Raw genomic sequence first — 21,529 nt, 5'->3', positions numbered from 1 at the left:
GAGGGGGAGACGAACCATGAGAGATGATGGACTCTGAAAAACAAACTGAGGGTTCTAGAGGGGAGGAGAGTGGGGGGATGGGTTAGTCTGGTGATGGGTATTAAAGGGGGCATGTTCTGTGTGGAGCACTGGGTGTAATGCACAAACAATGAATCATGGAACTCTACATCAAAAACTAATGATGTAATATATGGTGATTATCATAACAATAAAAATAAAAAACAACAACAACCAAAAAAGAAGGTTGAACTTGATGATAGGAGCTATCACCATTTTTCATAAATAAGAAGATGAATGCATATTTTGATACAAAGCCTGGGTATACTATGGGTTCAATAGAACTATTACTACTACTATTTTTCTATTATAATCATTAAGGTTTTTATTATGATTAAGACAGAGATAATTCTCCAACTGAGGCATTCTATGAATTTATAGAAGATAACTGTATACTTTGACTCTTCATTTCCTAACTGTTCCTACCTCCTTTTCCCAAATCCTGTTCTTTCATTTCATGTCGTTACATTCCTCTCAGCGTGAAGATCTCAGCTCCATTGCCACTTCCTTGGCAAAGTCTTCCCCAGCATTCCTGACTGAGTGTCCATGGACTGTAGGCACCAAGAGGACAGTGCTTGACATAAAAAGGGGCTTAAGAAATAATAATGAGCTTTTATACAAACTTCCAGTTATAAAATGAGTAAGTCATGGGGATGAAAAGTACATCTTAGGGAATATAGTCAATGGTATCATAATAACTTTGTATGATGAGAGGTGGTAACTCTATTTACTGTGCTGAGCATTTAATAATGTATATAATTGTGGAATTACTATGTTGTACACCTGAAACTAATAAAATATTGTATATATTTTGATAATAATAAACAACTCTTAAACAGCACTGATTTGGTGCCAGACACAATGCTAAGTGCCTTACAAATATTAACTTTTATTATTTTTAATTTTTTTAAAGATTTCATTTATTCATTTGAGACACAGAGATACAGAGAGAGAGAGAGAACATGAGCAGGGGGCGAGGCAGAGGGGGAGGGAGAAGCTGGCTCCCTGCTAAGCCGGGAGCCCAATTGAGGCTTGATCTCAGGACCCTGGGATCATGACCTGAGCCAAAGGCAGACACTTAACCATTTGAGCCACCCAGGCGCCCCCAAATATTAACTTTTAATATTTACCTCAATCTGTTGAGGTAGGTAGTATATTTATTCTCATTTTATAGATAAAGAAGCTAAGAAAAGGAAAAGCTAAGTGACTTGGTCATGTTCAGAAAGCTAATAGGTAGCAGAGCCTTGGATGACTGGGATACTATGGATAAATGAAAGAAAGGAAGAAAGGACCGATTAATGACCCCTGTCACCACCATCCTCACCACTTCATAGCTGTGTATACCTGCAGGCTTCTCCAGATACAGATCTCTTCTTCCAGTATTTTGACACTACTCGGTGTTCTCAGATGTTCTAAGTTATCAATATCAGTGGCCTCAGCAAATATGAAGATTTGAAAAAGAAAGTCCATCAGGTGCCTGGGTGGCTCAGTTGTTAAAGTGTCTGCCTTCAGCTCAGGTCATGATCCTGGAGTCCCGGGATCATGTCCCGCCTCGGGCTCCCTGCTCGGCAGGGATGTTAAGATATTAAGAAAGGGAGCATATTTTCCAAATGTATATCTGTGAATAATGTTTATAATGAAGCTCCTAAACTTGTGAGTTACATCGAATCTGGGTATACGTTGTGTCACTACTTGAGAGGAGTAAATAGAGCACTAGATGAATATTCTAGAACCCTGAAAATTAATCCCATCTCTTCTACTTAAGTGTCTCCCAGAGGGCGAACGGGACGGGATCAACTCTCTTGGTTACCGGGTGCCATGTAACTCTTTCAGATCTATTAAGTAAATCTTTCTGTTTGGAGATGACCTCTCCCCCAACTCACTGAAATACATGAGATTGTAATGGCCCTTTGCAGGTTGTGTGATATTTGGTTTATTTAAATATCAATGAACGTAGATCTTACTCCTGATAGGGTGATGATAGCCATGTTTATGAAATTGATTTTTGATGGGACACCTTATATCACAGTTTTATTCATTGCAAAATGGAGTCACTTTGAATGTTAGCCATCATGGGATTGAGTGTTATAGAATCCCAGAGTTCTAGAGTTGAAAAGATATTTAGAGTCTTTTTCATTTCACCTAACTCCATGCAGGAAAATCCACAATAATATCTCTGAAAGATTGGCTTCTCATCTTTCCTTGAAAACATCCTGTGGCATAGAGCTCGCTGTGTCAGGCAAGAGTATAGCAGAGTGATTCTAAACTTTGATGTCCAATTGCCAACTTCAAATCCAGGCTCTACTACCTACATGCATATTTTGTGTAACTTACTTGAGCTATCTGAGCCTTGGTTTCCTCTTCTGAAATAGAGAAAATTGTAACACCTTCCTATTGGAGTGTGAAAGAATTAAATGAAAATATGTTGAAGGACTTGATCTTAATCATTTTCATCATCATCATCATCATTACCACCACCACTGTCATTGTGGTCCAATTCACAGTATCAAGAGCCTATTTTAGAGGTTAGCCAGATGTGACTATGACAAAAAAGGTAAAGGCACAATACAAGAATACATTCCTCCATCCTAAAGTCTTCCCCTCTCTTCTTCCCTAGGAAACTGCTCACAGAACTCATGCCAGTGGCACTTACAGCTTCCTTGATCGGACTCAGCATTCAGTAAGTGCGACCACTTTTGAACCTTCATTCCATAAATACATCTATTTCTTTGATCGTGTTCGAGATGAAAAGCTCTCTTCAGCAGGCCTGAAGTCCCCACAAACACTGTGCTGCCTGCCTGTGTCTTTCTTTTCTGCACTACTGCATTGGATTCAGAGGTGAGGGGAGGGTTTGCTAGGCAGAACCCCCACAAGGAACACAGGAAATGTGTGTGTGTGTGGGGGTGTTAACCCTACCACTACTGGCTGGGGGTTAAAATGAAATGTGCTTTTGTTCCCTAAGCTCTTCTTATTAGGAGATATCTTGTCCCTCTCTCCCAGTTGCATGACCCTGCAAAGCAGAAGGAAATGCCGGCAAAAACAGATCAGTTCGTGAGACCACCTGTTTCTTGAGGCATTTAAAGAACAATTCATTTTGGGCCAGAATACATTACTACTATATAAAAATTACTGCAGAAAAAGAGATTCGGTACTTTAAGATGCTGAGGTACATTTCAGAAATTTCATTTGTTTTTAGCAAGTAAGCGCTTTCCACTGTCTGCCTTTCTCATTGTGCGCAAGGACTTGATTTTTGGTGAAGCCAGCAGTATTTTCTCTGATTTCCCCGACTCTTACTTTTTATGATACACTAGCATTTGAGGTGGTGGTGTTGGTATATGAGCACCTCTGTAAAAATCTCGGACATCCGCTTTCCTCTGCAGCAGTTCTGTCAGCAAACAACTTGTTTTATGAATCAGTCTGCAATAATTTAACAATAAATATCCAAGTTTTAAAAGGTTAACTAAAGGAAATATATTTTTTTCAAGACGTAGCTTCCCTTTGTAAGGTTTCAGAATTTTTTAACATGTCCTACTTCTGAGATTGGTGGAATATAATTTGATGCATCAAAAATCATAAAGGGGCAGGTAGAATCCGAGGCTGGGGAACTCCAGGCCTGGAGGAGGCTGATCAAAGGGAATTCTTTACCCTCAGTGGTACTGCATGACTCCCCTTTTGGCTACAGAATTTGCATATGTGAATGGTAGAGGAAGGAGGAGATAGAAAGAAAGAAAAAAAGATGGTGTATTCGCTGTTTGCTACATCAGAGTGACTTAGTGTAACCCTGATCAGCTAAAGCGTGTATCACACAGGAGATTAGACCAACAGCTTTTGTTCCCAATAATAAAGGAAATTTCGTGTCTAATTCCCTACATGCCACATCTATCTTTCAATGCCTTTGAAGTTCAGGCTACAGCATTTTCTAAAAACTGCAAGGTTTTGTAAGTGGAAAGGAGGGGCTGTTTGGCATGAAGTCTGTTCAGATCTATTTGGTGTAAAGTTAAATACGCATGTTACTTTATCTTTTCTGTTTCAAGCAGTATCCTTCTCGTAGATGCCTTTGTGGTGATGGAGCAAGCAGGGTAGGGTTGGAGGGAGGAAGGTTTCAAGGATGGGTTTTCAGATTATGTGCGACCTTCCCACCTTTCTCTCTACCTTCTCAACATGATACAAATTACTGCTTCTCAGAAAGGAATCCATGTTCCAACCCTGTTTTGGGGCTGAAATTTCTAACCTAGGGGAGACTCTGGTCCCTGAGATAATTACTACAGTGTTGTAAGGAGCTCATGTTAATTTGTCTTTGGATATGGTATTTCCATATCTACGACTGCAGTCTAAAGAGGAAAAAACTATTAATTTGCTGCTCCATACCACTGTGTAGATACCTGATAATTAAAAAAAAATAAATAAAAAGGGAAGAAATGGAAAAACTCCTCACTGGGGATATTTAGAACGGCTGCCCAATTTCTGTGTACCTAATAGATTTCGATGCTTTCCTTGTGATCAGAGCTTCACTGGAGCAGTGAACCTCAGTCAATGTCCAGGACCATGAGGTCACTTCCGCTAGAATCAAGATCAAATTCTAGAAGGTTGCTTGGTTATCAGGAAAGCAGGTGACCTGAAGTCCACATTGGCCTGGGTCTTGGGTTCTCCTCACCACTTACATGTACGGTACATTGCTGGTTAGGAAACTTCTCCTCATGGGATTTGACGGAGAGCAACAGCTCTGCATGTAGAATTTACACACATCTAACATCCTGCCTGCGCTGGTGTGGCTGTCCTGCCTTGGTCTGTGTCAGGGTGTGGATGTCTCTGTTGGCTTTAGAAAATCAGTGTCCATTTACTACTTCCAAAGTCTGGTTATCTTTCATTGTTAAATCTTTTCCAGAATGTTCCATTTGCATTGGTGTCTTTTGGCTGAGGTACATGATACCGAGTTAGCTTGTGCAAACTGATAGCTATGTAGGATTTTCGCTCTCCACCTTCCTTTGTGATCTGTATGCACAAACGAAACCTACAGGAGGCTGGCGGTAGTAGGGTCCTTGGTTGAACTTCAGCCTCAGAGTAATTTCCTACAACTTTTAAATTAAGGTCCAGTGGAAGCCTTCCTTAGATCTCCATCTTCTGTCAGATTATACTTCCCTGGCATGCTGTATCAGAATTATAGTTTATTAATGAATTGGCCAAAGATTAATTTAGTGTTTGCCTTTTTTTTTTTTTTTTGTCCAGTGCTCTCCAACACAACTTTCTGTCATGATAGGAGTATTCTTCCTCTGTGCTGTCCAGTATGGTAACCACTAGCCAGATAGGGCCACTGAGCACTTGAAATGTAGCTGCTGCCACCAAGGAACTAAGTTTATAAGTTTCTTTATTTTCAGTTAAACAGTGTCACGTGGCTAGTAATAATCTACCACACGGTGGAGCAGCTCTAGGCTGGAGGCCCCGTGAATACAAGGGCCAGTTCTGAATTCTCCATCCTTGCATCCAGGCTGATGCTCAGCTGGTATATACCAGTGTAGTTTACCAGTTTGGTAAAGTGCTACTGTCCCAAGCCCCTAAGCATCTTCATTCCCTGCAATTCCATATGCGTTATTCCCCTACGTGAACCCTTGATCCAGAACGAGAGAGTTAATGATCCTCCGATACTACAGCATATGCTCATTCTAACTGGTTGGTGTCAGTCATATTCTGGTTATTAGACAGTATATAACCTCTGATTATATCCGCAACCTCTAATGAAGAAGTCTTGGCCATGGTAGACAGTACTTGCTGGACATAGTGACAGGTGAGCACATGGAGGGATGCGGGGAAGAGTAGATAGATGGATGCACCTCACCGTCTGATGAAGTGTTATGTATGTGGGAGAAACAGAATTGACGTTAGACAGTAGACTGATCTGGATCTCCATGATGGCTGTCTTTTGTCTTCTACTTACTACTTTAATTCTTGTTCAAAGCTATGACATCTGCTTTGTCAAGGCCTAGATGGGCCTAGAATAATGCACTCCGAATCCGTCGCTGAATTCCATTGTCCTGTGCAGCACATGTTGCTGTCTATCTGCACTTAATTCTGGCCGTCGCTTCCAACTCCAAATGCCTAATGCTAAAATCATACCACGCCCTGCTCACTCCCCTCTGGACACCATTCTCTCCCCAGGCAACCCAGTCCCACGCTTCAGTCACCACTGACTGTGACTTGATCTGCATCCACCACCACGAGAGGAGTGAGGCCTGGGCCTGCCAAAAGCCCCATTTGCATTCCCTCTGTTGGCATATCACTCCAGGCTTCCTTAGCGGTTTTAATGCCTAGAGCCACCGTCCCCTGGATTCCATCCTACGTGTTGGAGGACTGCTATTCCTGAAATATGAATATCATCTAGTTACTTGTTCAGTTAGCTGGTTCCTTTCAACACTGCCTTCTCTCTGAGAATGTCTGGATACATTCTATTCTAACCAAACATGTTGATCTCTTGACTTGCAAATGCATTTACTTCCTGACTCCAAAATATGTTACCTGTGGTCTTATCAGGAGTAACCCTTCCTTATTCTTAGCCTACACTTCAGTATATATCTCTGTTAAAGACTCTCCTGATGAAATGTGTGCTTTAATTCCTTGATTCCTCTTGTAGGATAAAGAAAATACCAAGCCTGGACTCTGTGGAGCAGGCAAAGAGTAGAACAGTGTAAGGTGAATAGAAAGAGAAAAAAACAATGATTGTCTTTAGGGAAGTAGAGTTCTCTCCAGTTAAAAGTCAGCAGGTTGGCTGGAAATGGGAGAGGTCTGCCATCAGCTGAATACAGGAGGGAGGGGAAGCAAGAGAAGGAGCAATATAAGAGCCTTAATTTAAATCATGGCCAGGCCTAGGGTGGGTTTCATGCCAGTTGATTTAGATTCTCACAGTGTAGAGGACACACAAAACGATGCCCTCATTTGACCTTCCCATTTGCTCTGACACTTGACCACCCGCCACCCAGCACCAGGCATCCGTGTTCACACATTCCATATGCATATCTCTTGTCTCTCTCAAGCTGCTGCATAGCAAGCTCTGTAAAAGCCTTTCTGTTCTCCCTAACTCCCCTCTTCTAGATCAGGACTAGGAACTCAGGGGATCTTTTGGACTTAATGACTACACAAGACTGTGAAGCATGAGAGAGTATAGGCAGATAAATAAATAAAGAAGATTTTCTTTTGCTCCCCTTATTGTTGAACAGAGGGACAAAAAAGGAATGAAAGTTATAAGGAAGGTGTGTATGATTGCAGCATTTCAGGACCGTGGATAACAAAGACACATCCTAAAGTGGCACCCCACTACCCACCTCATTATTCTCTATCATTTCACCCAGTTTAAATCTTCCACAGCACTCCTCACGTGCTCTCATTATTGTATTTATTGCTTGTGCATTATCTGCTTCCTTCACTGGACTGGAGGGACTCTGATGGCATGATGTGTGTCTCTCTTGCTTGCTGCTTTATCCCCGACACCCACAAAAGTGGCAAGTGCATATATTTATATTTATATATTTATATAATGAATTATTGAGTTGTGTGACTTCTGTGAATGATGATCACTCTGTGTGTTTTGAAACCATTCTTTTGTCATCCATAACCCCTCACAGCCCTCCCTTGCCATACCTTCCAATCTTTGAAAAGTCAAGAGAGTCAGGCTCATATCTTGGCTTGGGGAATTGACCACGTGATCCTTGACACACTGACCAATCTGACTTCATTTTTTTTCATTAAATAATAACAGTAATAAGGAATTGAACTAGAATAGTCTATAACTAAGACCCCTTCTGACTTGGAATTCAGTGAATAAACAAGAAAGATAGAAATGAGGCCACAGAAGAAAAGGTTGAAGGGAAGCATCATTACCTCAGCAAGGCAGAGGGTGTTGAGTTATGACCAGCAGTGGCTCCTCCCCACCCCCCAATTGTAGGCAAAAATTAACTCATTATCTTCTGGACAAGAAAATGAATATGCTAAGTAGGTCTGGGACTAGTACAGTACTGATATGCCACTTTCTGTTTGCTGTATTAATAACTGATATTGATACAGTTTGGTCCACACCCATGGGTTGCATTACAGAATTAGAGGAAATGAAAGCAGGCTTCACCTGCAGCCTCTTCTACTGGAGCACCTGAGAGGTGAAATCTTTGTCTTCATCCTATTCATTAGTTCCCAATAGAATGACCTAAGGAAAACAATGACTTGGGATTTCTGCTCATCTCTTCACTTAAGCTAAAGATTAGATCTACTTGCTGTTTATACTCTGCACTGTAATGTGAGGTTGTTTGAGACATTGGTAAACCTGTAGCAATGGCTGGAAATTGCAAATGACAAACGTAAGAATGGCTGGTTAATAAGTTATAGAAACAAGGAATTTGGTTTTTCCGAATGGAAGAGGCTACAGATTTCTTTTGAGAAGCTCCAAGACAAAAAGATAAACTTTCTCCTAGTGCTGACAGCCAGAATATATTTTTTAAAAACATGTGGCTAGTTTCTTTTGAATTCAGGCAACTACTTCCACAGATGAGGATTCTTGCCTCAGAAGGTGCCAACCCCAACTCTGCTGGGTATACAGTTAGAAGTAAATAAATGGTAACAATGATAAGTTACTCAGAACAGTTACATAACTGAGCAGTAATCCCTTCTACTAGGCGGCCTGTGTGTGCATGATCACTGGTGAGGTGACTCACTCATTGGACCTCAGTCTCTCTGTTTAAGAAGGATAAATTATCATGAAAACCTATATTGTGGTACATTCCAGCTCAGGGTGCCAGGGCATTGATAAATAAGTCAACGTTCTTACCCTGGTAGTGTTATCATTCATTCATTCACTTACAAATAGCTTTGGATAAATTATGTTGGATTTTTGCTGAGTGCTAGTGATGTTACAATGAATGGGGCCCTGAATTTATGGTAAGACTGTGAAATAAAATTTAAAGTAAATAAAACAATCCAAATGTATGGGTTATCATGGACCAGACAATCATAGATGGAAATATATGTTGGGCTCAGAATGCAAGGATATGATTAGATCTGTCTCAGATGTGGGAGAGGGCCAAGAGTTGTCCCTGGTACATGTAAATTCTTCTTTTCCGTATTCTCAGGTCAGGTTTTTCCTCTCAGAGCTGGCTGGCCTTCCTCACCCTTCCCCGAAGTACAATGCCCTTGCAGGGTTCTTCCTCCCCCAACAATGACCATTTACACTCCACAGGGCCAGACTATCCCCACCAAGTCCATAAACCTGCACTCTGTGCAGAATCAATGCCCATTTACAGCTGCTAATGCATTAATAACAGAAACGTCCCTGGCCGTGACCTACCTGAGTCATTACACACTAATCATCGGAGGCAATTTCAAGCAGATTGACTAGTGATCGGTGTCCTCCTGGCGTCCAGGCAGGAGGACACATGGCTGCCTTCACAGCCCCTGAGCAGATGGTCTGAGAGCGTAATCACACACTACAGCCGGTGTGGGTCTGGCTCCAGGAAGGGGAATCTCCATGTCTTGCATGCAAAGCTGTGGTCTCTCACCCCGGGCTCTGCTCCAACTGCCTGCCTTTCATTTCAGAATAGAATCCAGGCTCTCCTCTAAAGACATTGAGGAAACAAGGTTTACCTCTGCCTGGACTGTTGTAGCATGCACCAGTGCCATGAAGCTGGTTGAATTCCTTTCCCGCGTTTCCATGTAATCCATCTCTAGATACGTGCTCCAAAGCCATGGTCACCATGGGCTTGTGATTTGATGTTATAATTTCTTCCCTTAGTTTTAGCTTGGGCTTTTTTGTCTTTTTGATCTTGCTCTGTCACTCCCTACGGTCATAATTTTAAGGGTTATGCAATGTATCATCAAGGTGATGTTTTATTCCTTTACTCTGGCATATCTAGGAGGTCTCTGTTCTTTTCACTAACACCATTATTACCCCGAGTTAATCACTCAGGATCTGTAGAGTTTTCTTCCCTGGTGTAACTTCCTAAGGATAAATACCCCTGAGAGGAATTGTACAGTCAAAGGAAATAAGCATCTTTATGACTTTGGATGCATATCGCTAAATCACCTTTTAAAATGGATTGTGTTAATTTACAGCCAATTCATTGTCTTTTGGACTTTCTACTCTTAGCTGCCTATGTTTTACTTGCCTAGAATGAGGATTCAGATTATATGGGGTTGGAAATATGAGTCAGATAGAATCTTTACCTTCAAGGAACCCACAGAATAGAGGGAGAATCCAGATTAGAAAAATAACCCGTTGCTCTGTGACGTGTTAAAGCCTTAAGGAAAAAGGAGCTTCGGAATCCATGAATTCTGGCCCAAGGCATTATTTCTGAGACTTGTGGAATTCAACAGTCTCTCTCTTTGATGCTATTTCTTGACTAGAGTTTTGAGAGTTTGGAGATCAGGGGTCTTGTGGCTCTAGTCCTCTGTATCCTTGTTATATCCATAAATTCAGGTATAAGAACTTAGTGATTACATTGTATTCTCCTTCTAGCTTTATGGGCAGTTCATTCCAATACACACTGAAACTTTTGTTGGCAGAGGTTCACAAAAGTCATGCATTGCTAAGACAAATAAGCTGGGGGTCTTTGGGCTGTGTGCCCAATAAACCCAATGGGTCACAGCCAGTAGTTCATTGAGATTCCCATAAAGGAAGCTGAGGTCTTACTGGAAAAAGCACAAGATGTTAAGACAAACAAACGGAGATTCAAACCTTGGCTCTCTGTTTACCACTTCTGCAAACCTGGGAAAGTTACTTAACCTTTCCCAGCCCCAATTTCCTCTACGGTAATGAGGATGACAGTGGCCACCCACAGGTTTCTTGTAAGGATTAAATAAATACTCCTTTTTGCAGGCAGAGGATTCTTTTTTGGGAAAAGCCTTTGGGGTGGAAAGTGGAACTCTTGAGAGCGTAACTTGGGCGGTGATTGATTCAGCAAAAGCTAGTAGCAAAAGTAATGCTCTGTTTTAGTTAGAGAAGACCTTGTGGTGGTTCTGATGAGGAAGAAGAGAGGAGAGGGAGTGAGCAGGATCCAGCCTGAAGGTGGGTGGGAAGCTGATACCTGTGTGAAAGGGTGGGGCTCCAGAGGAATCAGGATGTGTTACTAAATTTCGATTTGAAGCCCTTTGCTTTCTTGTAGACTTAATCCCTCTCCCTGTCTGCCCCATCCCCATACCCGCCAAGAATAAAACTAACCTCTTCCTTCAAAACAGTTACGATGTTTTTGGGAGTGAGTTTTAATGGAAGTTCTGTGAAGTGCTGAGTTCCTGCCTAAGTCCATGCAGCAGAAAACAGGTGTTTCCCTCAGCAGTTCTGAAGATAAACTGCTAATGTGTTGGAAATCTGCTTGTGGGCCCGGCCATGGGCTAAGCATTTTGCATGCATTCCCTCCTTTTATCCTCACAATGACCTAGTAAGATGGGTTTTGCTAATTACTGCTGTTTTACAGATAAGAAAACTGACCCTTGCGTGGATTGGTCAGAGTCAGATGGCTTGCAAGAGGTGGAGCTGGGTTTCTGCTGTCCAGTCCACACCTTTGACCGCTACCCTGACCTCTTTCTGTATGCATAGCCCTGGGTCCGAAGTGCCAACGGGACTGTACATTTCATTAAGGAAATAGTGGCAAGGAATTTTAGCTTCACAGGGATCTGAGGATGCGGTGTCTAAAGAGCTCAGCTAATGTCTGGGTTATATTTATAACTATACTTCTCTAAAAAGTAGATGAAGTGGATGACTGGTACAAATAAAGAGAAACAATTCTACTACAGGGCTCTCCTTCCTCTTTCTCCTCTCTATGCAAAGAAAGAATAAGAACATGAAGTACAGTGCACTATGAACATGAAAACTGAAACATTCTCTGTGGTTACCAGGGACTATGCATCAAAAAAGACTCTTGTTAGTACAGGCAAAGTAGAGAGCCACTGAGAGCCACAACCCCGAGTTTTTCTGATGCCCAACATGCCTATAGCTTCATGGTGGTTTGACACTCCCTCCAGGTTTTAACTGAGTTGCAACTGAAGTTTCATTCTGAGAAAAAAACAAGCAAAACAAAACAAAGATGAAGGACTAGCAAGCAAGGAACTGAATTTTGCCTTTGAGATTTATATATATATATATATGTGTGTGTGTGTGTGTGTATACAAATATATGTATGCATGTATATATATGAATTTTCATATAATTTTAAATAAATATTTTAATAAAGAATTATGGGGATGAGGTAGTAAAAAGATTGCACCTGTTTCAGTCTAAAGTAAAAATGACCTTATTACTCAGAACACACGGTCCTACCACTGCATGGTGGTGGCTGACACAGGTTGAAAGCTTCTTTTCTGAGGCTGATTCTGCAAACATGTTTGAAGGGCCTGCAAGTGCCATACCTGCACAGAGTTCCTGAGAAGCCTTGTGCTTCTTTGCATCCCCCTGAGCAACCCTCACTGTGCTGAGCTCAAAATCGTTGGCAGTACACGTCAAGCCTTCTGTTACCCCTGTGAGAGTTTTGATCAGGGATGTGGTCAGAGGTGAGGAATCAGAGCTGGCCCACCAGTCCTGTGATTCTCTTCCTCCCATCTTTTCTGTAGGAATTGCTCTCTCACTGTATGAAGCAGGTGACTGGAGCCTTTCTTTCATTCACTCAGCAAATACACATCAAGTGCTCTTCTTTGCCAGGCATGGTTCTAGCTGCTGGGGACACAGTGAGAAACAAGACAGGCAAGTTTCCTGAACCCGTGGACTTAAATTCTCTGACAAACAATTATATAAATAAATGTATAATTATAAATTGTGGTAAGTACTGTGAGATAAATGCCCAGCATGTTATGGGAGTCTGTGCAGAGAGTGTAGTAATTTAATTTGGGTGATCAAAGAATTGATATTTAAGCTGACACATTCCAGGGAAAAGTCTCTGGGCTGTGGCAAGACATTTGGGACTTTTGAGGAAGTCAGAGAAGGTGTGGTTAGAACAGAGTGCTAGAACAGTGTTGAAAGAGCAGACGCGGGAGAGATATTCATCAATTTCAGATTTCAGATTTTATGGAAAGTGCCATGGGCAGCCATCAAAGGATCTGGAAAAAAAAACCACGATTATATTTCTGTTTTTAAAAGTATTACTCTGGCTACTATATGAAGAAGGGTTGGATGGAGGCCAAGGGGAAGCAAGGAGAACAGTTAAGAGCTGTATTGAAATAGTCTGGGAAGGAGGAATGACATTGGCTTAGAATGGCGTTGTAACCATGGGGGTGGAAAAAAGTTCAAGGATCCTGTCTGTCCTTCCCTTCCCTTCCCTTCCCTTCCCTTCCCTTCCCTTCCCCTCCCTCCATCAACAACATCATCATCATCACCATCATCTATTCAACATTCCATAAAATCCAACCATTTGCTCAATTCTTTAGTGCATCAGTGACCATCACCAGTGTATTCTAAGCCCCGTAGAAATCATGAAGCTTGTTTTGTTTTGTTTTCATTGTTTTTATTTTTTATTTTTTGTCCCAGGAATGGATAAATTGTTTCTTCTTCCCCTATTAAAGTTTGCCTGGAGGCAGTCCTGTTGGCTCCTGCCTTTCCCTTTGCTGCTGTCACCAGTTTTACCCCAAATGACACCGGATGACACCGTTTGCTTTACCTAAGTTCTTCATGCATTGAAGGCTGACATTCTTAATAGTTTTGTCACCCATGTTACAACAGGCCGCTGAAAAGATACGAGTGATGCCTGCAGGAGACAGGGCCATCTGAGTGGTTTGTGTAACACCAGTGGGGTGTGAGGTAGCAGGAAAATAGTTTAGTTCAATGTAAATGGAAGGTGAATGAAAACATCACTAATATGTGGATGCCTGGGAGCCGGGGTCGCCTGCTTCATTTAAGATTTGAGGAAGAATAGTTGAATCAATAGCTATGAAAATGAAAGCAATATTAAGAGACCTTCATGGCAACATATAAGGCAGGAAGAGCTAAATTCAATCAACGTGCATTTACTGAGTGCTTATTATGTACCTCTCACCGTGTGGCGTTTTATCCAAACTGAAGGGGAAAAATAATTGCAAGACATAAGTAAGGCTTTACACTCTCCATGGGAAGTCAAGATTTCAGAACATATGAATGCTTCAAGCATATATTAGAAAGGTTGAGTAGCAATTGTAAGCTACATTAGTAGGCAACACTGTTAGAGATAGCAGGAATAACTTGGACTGTAAGATACGTGAGTGACTCTGTGACTATGGTTAATTTACTTAACCTCTGTGAACCTCAGTTCTCTCCTTTATAAAATGTCTGTATCACAGCATAGAATGCCATTATGTCTTCCTGTATGCACATGCACATGTAGGCATATGCACACACACATGGATGCTGGTCAGGGTTTCTCAGGGCTGCACTCGTGGTATTGGGGCAGGAAAATGGGTAGAGAAAATATGCTCCACTAGGTATTTGGGTTTTAGTAGTATACTATTTTGGGGAATTATACGGAACATTCTGGATGTTCAGAGAAAAAGAATGTCATGGACTAGAACAGCATATAAGTTGTTGGAAAACATAAAGATAAATCTTTTGTTGACTATATCCACTTCTTTCCATAAAATTATATAGCATATGTAAGTCAATATTATTAGCTGTACCTTACCAAGCATGGGCCATCCTAGTAGATCTTAGTGTCATTTGGAAATCATATTAAAAGTATTCATTGTATTTCATTATTGATCCCAGTGTCATGTGTTGATATTCTCAAGGGTCGAACACCTCTTTCCTATGGTATGTTGTTGAAAGCTGTTTTTTACATCCAGTACTTCTATTTGTTTAGTCCTAAGATTTCTCTATTTGTAGTCTGTTTTTTATTCACTGTCTTCTTTTTAATCTCTCTTTAGCATTGTAACTTCTCTCTTGTCTCAGTCTTCTGTATCATTTATCTAATTTTCCATTAGTTTTTCATTCTTGATTTTTCAGAGTCCTTTTTATGGAATGGTCCAGGCGTTTCTACCCATCTGAAAACTGTTAAAACTGTAATTAAAAAAAAAAAAAAGAAATGGATACCGATATTTTTTGGTATGCTGTGTTAAAAACAAGACAACAGGCCCCGAATAGAGCTGCTTAGGCTAAACCCCACATCACCAAACTGAGACTTGACTTAATTACAGCTTCAGCTCTGCCAGAAGTGGAATCTTAAGCCAGTCAATTGGAAATCACCTGAGTAGCACTGGTTAGGTCCTCTGCTTGATAGATCCTGCCATCCCCTAAAGGAAAGTAACCTTGACAAAACCAATCACTTCTTTGCTTACTATAACTTCCTTGTTCCTGCTTCCTTCCTTCAGCCTATAAAAGTCTTTTGCTTTGTACAGCTCCTCAGAGCTCCTTTCTATCTGCTACATTGGGTGCTGCCCAATTCATGAACTGTTGAATAAAGCCAGTAAGATTTTTAAAATGTATTCATGTGAATTTTGCTTTTTAACAATTTCATTGAGTTTAAAAGAGGTGACAGTATTTTAATTTATATCTCGTAGATGTTATAACTAGGCTTTTAAAATATAAAAATGAGTGCTTAGAAACTTGTAGTTTCTAAAATAATACTATATGTCATCTTTCAGTTTTATTATTTAACAATTAACAGAAAAGTGATTTTTCATATCACCAGAGGATTTTCTACTTCCTCATTTGCTGGAGAAGTAAAAGAAAGCCACCTTATGCTAACCCTTAAAAAGGACATAACTACTATATACCCTGAGGACTTTAGGACAATTAAAGTGAATTAAAATTATTTTTGGAGTGGGCGAGTAGGAAATGGGATGGTTAGACTCAGAAGGATTTTACCAGAGATTGATTTTACCAGATGAATACATTTGCTTTGATTAAAGAAGGAAATAAGAACCTGGAGAGGAAATCCAAGTATTACTATAGGGTTCTTGAGAAATACTGGCTAGTGGTGCCTAGGAAGAGAAGAACAACTTGTCGGTCACTTGAGAAAAGTAGTTTTATTAAAAGTCAACTGAAGATGCCAGAATGGTCATTATATAATGATAAATAAGATTCAACATCCCATGGATTTAGGTACCCTCAAATCTGGGTGTACGGATTGGGTCACAGGGAGTTGTGTGTCTAGGTTCAGTGAAGTAAAACTCTTATCTAGACAGAGGGCAGGCAAATATATTTCTTCTTGCTTGCCAATTCTGATTAGTAAAGGCTCCCTGTAGTTTTGTTGGGAAGAATGTATCTGAGCTCAGCAGGAAAGTGATGTGATTGATTAGCAATGTCTTGCAGGGGTATAGGAACAGGAGAGTGGTGGCACGTGGGCCAGGTGGCACGTGGGCCATCCTACCATAGACGAGAGAACATTTTTCCCTTGTGGTCAGAGAGGGGGAGCTGTTTGCTGCTGGAGACTTATCTACTTGATGTGGTGAATAAGTATTAAGATGATTTCATTTCACATTACTGTCAGTCAAGAGGGGAGCAGTGTCATCCTAGAGTCTCAGGAGTAAATTTACAGTTCAGTGGGGGATACCCATTAGTATTTCTAAGCAAATTCTTTTTCAACACAATGGTTTAATTGCAAGAACAATTGCTTAGGGAATACTATTTGATGGGGTTTAATCAATTTATGCTATTGGATTCTGCTACAGATGACACTGTTAAACACATGGGACAGACTGGGAGACGTGGTTCCATTAATTTCAGGGAAAGGTGACTCAGAATGGAATACAATAGCTTTGAGGTTGGCTTTCTCATTTTTGAATTTGTATGGGCCCCAGGCGGAAGATTTTGGCACTGTGTGCTGCTGTATCCTTCGTTCATCTCTCTGAGCAGATGCTTTATCAGAGAAGAGAGCCAACAGAGGGAGGAAGTTGTAGAGCTGTGCTGTTGGTAAATACACCTAGGGAGAGTGGCATTTCCTTAACCAACCCTATTAATCATAGTGAAAATGTAGTACAAATGAAAATAAATAAATAAATAAAAATGAAGAACATGTCATAAAAACATGTAAACTGCCTTATGGTATTTTATGTATTTATCATTATTACATGGGCATTGCTTGGCTTCCCACGTGCACAATAAGCATAAGTTGTGGGTAGGAGAAACAGTGAGCCAGGGGATAGGAGCTGATGGACATAGACTCAAGCCACCATCTTTGAAGCTAGCCCCTGATAGTTGGCAGCTTCTTGACCTCCTGTGCTTTGGTTTTCTCATCTGGAAAAATGGATTAACACATCAGAAGTTTCTATAACTGTCTCTATCCTTAGTCCTATTTGAATATGAGGACATCGTGTTATATAAAAATACATTTATATATATATTATGAACTAGTGCTCCAGCTCTCACCTCATCATACACTATCTGTGGGATCTTTGCAAATCTCATACTTCCCTCAGCCTCAGTCTTCTCAGCTCTAGAAGCCCTAAGATTCTTTAAAGAGCTGGTATGAAAATCGAATGTCATGGTACATGTGACAACGGTGTTTACAACAGAACATACCATGCAAATATAAGGTAGCAATATATGTAAGACCAGATGTATAGCTAAAGAGAAAGGACATGGAAATCCTTTAGCCCATGAGTGAAAATGATCTATAATGAGTTATTTCAAAGTTGCTAGGAGCCTTGTCCATTATATCATATTTGATAAATATCAGATTCAATAAATATCATATATTGAAAGTCTGCTATGTGCAAATCCCTGTTCCCGTTTTCTTTTATGATGAAAGGCAGCCTACAGTAAAAATCCTTATCCTAAAGAACCTTAAGATTGCATCAAAAAGAGCATTTTTCAATCTGACCCATTTTTTTGAAACCTAAAGTTAAGAGCATTTCTTATTATTCAGCAATTTCTTTCCATGGGGACATTCTGAAAATGCTTTACATTTATATATATTATGAACTTGTGTATTTCTCAAGAAATGCACCCTCTGGCACACTGATCCCCCTTTCTCTCACTCTCCAAAATACTGAAGAAGAATGATCCTAAGATGTTTGATGGCCTCCCTTATCCTGTAGTGGTGCATTTGGAGTCAAGATGGTAATGCCAAGTCTTGTCTGTATTCTGCCTTCCCAATAGGAATGGTTTCTGAGAAGTGAATCTGGGGTGAGGGATACCAATCACTGCCATTTTTGTGAAAAGCCAAGGTTGTACCAGGGCGACCCAACCTGAAGCAAACCCCAAATATGAGCAAATGATAGAATGAGGATATAAATATGTGTCAAGAGAGTCAGGATCATAAGGAGTTGAGGTATATGAATTGGTGAAAACAAGTGATTCAGAAATAAGTCTATAAGCAGATACCACGTTCCTACATGCAGCCAAGCAGAGGCAGACGTGTAGGCTAAAAGGACACAGGCTGTAAAGCAGCCAATACACCTTATTGTTTCTAATTTTCCTCTAATAAATGTCATAGAAAGGACTAAATAATCGTTTGGTACCATGTATCTTTGCAAGACCATCTCTGTGAAAAGTGTTTCGGAGTAACAATAGTAGACAGTACCACAGAGAAAGGGTCCTGCATTGAGAGGAAATCTCTCTCTTTTTGAGTATCCCTACAAAGATATCCTTTATGTCTTCCTGGTGGGCCAACATTTCTTGGGTACCTGCTAGTACATATAAGGAAGGTAACTAGTGCTTATGTCAGTCCCAATTTATGCAACTCCCTAAGTGGATAGCATTTTCATAAAAGGTCAGCGAAGTAAGGTTTTGATTCTGATACTTTTTTTTTTTTTTTGCTGTGAGGTATGGGCAACACTAGACATTTTTATCCAAGAAGTGTATATTCCACATATCAGACACCTTTGGGCAATATTATCTAGCAGTGACAATAATAAGATTTCTTCATTTGCCGTGAAACCTAATATTTAATGAACATTTTATTATCTCCAACCCCTATTTGAATGCCTTCCCACTCCAATACACAAACATGTTCATGCTTTCTTTATGTTCCATAATCATAAGCTTTAAAAAAATTCTTTTTTGTGTGTAGTTGACATACAGTGTTACATTAGTTTCAGGTGCAAAACATAGAGATTCAGCATCTCTGTACTTTATACTGTGCTCACTCTAAGTGTAGCTACCATTTGTTACCACACAACACTATTACATTATCATTGAGTATGTTCCCTATGCTGAACCTTTTGTTCCCATGATGTATTCATTTCATAACTGGGAGCCTATATCTCTCACTTGCCTTCTCCCATTTCCTCACCCCTTCCCTCTGGCAACCATCAGTTCTCTGTATTTATGGGTCTGATTCTGCTTTTTGTTTGTTTGCTTATTCATTTGTTTTGTTTTTTAGATTCCACATGTTGGTCTTTCTTTGTCTGATTTTTTCACTTAGCATGATACCCTCTAGGTCCATCCATGTTGTCACAAACGACAAGATCTCGTCCTTCTTAGTGGCTGCATAATATTCCTGTGTGTGTGTGTGTGTGTGTGTGTGTGTGTGTGTGTGTTTACATATATAGATGGATATAGATATATACATACCATATCTTCCTTACCCATTCATCTGCTGATGGACACCTAGGTTGCTTCCATATCTTGGCTATTGTAAATAATGCTGCAATAATCATAGGGCTGTATGTATCTTTTTAAATTAGCGTTTGAATAACTATAAACTTTTAAAGGGATTATATCAAGATTACCTTTTTTTCTACCATGTTACTGCTTTGATAACTTACCATCCATTAAATTTTATTAAGGCACTCTCCATGGCAATCCCTGAAACTACTTACTAGAAAATCAGTTTATAGCTCCCAAAACAAAAAGCCCAGGGGTGTGCTTAGGTAGGAATCTGAATTTTTAACAGGCACATAACATGATTTTTCTTAATATTAATGTTTGAAAACTATAGCCTCATACAAATAAAGCAAAAAGTAATTCTCATACAATTGAATGTTGGGACCAAAACGTTTTGTTAAACTTGGTCATGGATGAAATTTAAGTTCCTGCTTTTTATAAAGAATACTTCAAAGGTTAAAAATTCCCAGTAAATGATACTTAGCTATGCAATTCCAATTTTATCCCTATTTTAAGACCCAAAATAGCACCCAAGAGATCTGAAAGAGTTAATTCTTCTCCAAAGAATCAACTTTTCAAAGATGGTGACCATTACTATCATTTGTTTATTTTTGAGAACACAGAACATTTCAAACCCTATAGAAATTTATCAGAAAGCATTTAATGTTTGCTTTTGAGATAGGTACACAATAAAGATTTTCTTCATTGAATGATTGAGTCAAGAACTCATTCTCCTAACTTGACAGGAGGAAGAAGGAAGATCAATCAGAAAGGATGGTGTGTAGGGCCATAGCTCTAAGATACTGGGATAGTTACAGAATTGGGTAATACCCACTTATGTAGCAGCCCAGGATCAAGGTATTTGATTAGATGAAAGGGTCAGGAGTGGAAGGGAATATGACTAGAAATGTGTGTACCTGCAGAAAAGACTATGGAAAAATTAAATCCATTTATTAATTAATGTTTTATTGAGTGCTGCTTCTGTGCCTGGTCCTGTGCTTCTGGAAAGGCGGACTTGATAGGGTGACTAGATATCCCAAGTTTCCCAGGATGAGGGTTTCTTGAGAGGTGGGACTTCCATTCTAAAGCCATGCAAATTAGGGTGATTTGATTACTCTTGTCTCAAAGAAGTGCTAACAAGTGTGATGAATGTTACAGGTGCTAAGGGATCATGAACGAAGGGATGTCCAGTTATCCTCACTGAGGAACTGGGACGGATAGGAGTTGTGGAAAAATCAGACATCACTCACCCATGACCTAAATTAGGAGCAGGAGCAAGCGGGAAAGAGGGACATTCAAGGGAGAAGGAACAGCATGTTTGGGGGATGTATGGCAGCACAAGCATGAGAAAATCCAGAAGGAAAAAAGGCAACGGTAGACAGAAAGTGGTACAAAATGAAGCTGCGGATGGAGTGTTCACCTTTTATAGGGCCTTTTTAGGAAGGGCATGTATTAGCTTCCTAGTGCTGATGTAACAAATTATCACAAACCCAGTGACTTGTCAAACAACACACATTTATTATCTTACAGTTCTGGAGGTCAGGAATACTAACTGGCTCTCGATGGTCTAAAATCAAGGTGTCAGTCAGGCTGTGTTCCAGCTGCTTAGAGGCTGCCTGCATTCTTTGGTTCCTGGCCCTCCTCCATCTAGAAAGCCAGCAATGGTGGGTTGAGTCTTTTTCGCATCAAGTCACGCTGACATCGATTCTTCTGCCTCTCTCTTCCACTTTTAAGGGTTCTTGTGATTACACTGAACTCACTGAGATAATTCAGAATGATCTCCTTATCTTAAAGTCAGCTGATTAGCAACCTTAATTCTATTTGCAACCTTAATCCCCTTTGCCATGAAACATACAGTATTCACAGGTTCCAGGAATTAGGATATGGACATCTTTGGGGAGCAGAAGTTGGGGAGGTGCATTATTTTGCCTACTACACAGTATGTTGTGCTGGATTTGAAGAGGATTTGGAAAACTGTCAAAACCTTTCTTTGCAGTG

The 21,529-nt window shown here is 40.3% G+C and overlaps 1 protein-coding gene across 3 annotated transcripts in view; it reads left to right on the top strand.

The window, feature by feature from the left end:
- RBFOX1 (RNA binding fox-1 homolog 1) overlaps nucleotides 1-21,529 on the top strand; it is a 2,099,893-nt gene that overhangs the window by 911,683 nt on the left and 1,166,681 nt on the right. For all 3 annotated transcript variants that reach the window (XM_073899542.1, XM_073899544.1, XM_073899543.1), the window contains exon 5: nucleotides 2,675-2,737. In XM_073899542.1, the coding sequence (XP_073755643.1) occupies nucleotides 2,675-2,737 (63 nt within the window). The remainder of the gene's footprint in view (nucleotides 1-2,674; nucleotides 2,738-21,529) is intronic.

This window comes from Callorhinus ursinus, unplaced genomic scaffold (assembly GCF_003265705.2).
Source record: "Callorhinus ursinus isolate GAN/ISIS: 27379988/994484 unplaced genomic scaffold, GSC_fseal_2.0 scaffold13, whole genome shotgun sequence".
Taxonomy (NCBI): domain Eukaryota; kingdom Metazoa; phylum Chordata; class Mammalia; order Carnivora; family Otariidae; genus Callorhinus; species Callorhinus ursinus.
The sequence above is the reverse complement of the archived record's forward strand: the minus strand, read 5'-3'. Positions and strand labels throughout refer to the sequence as shown.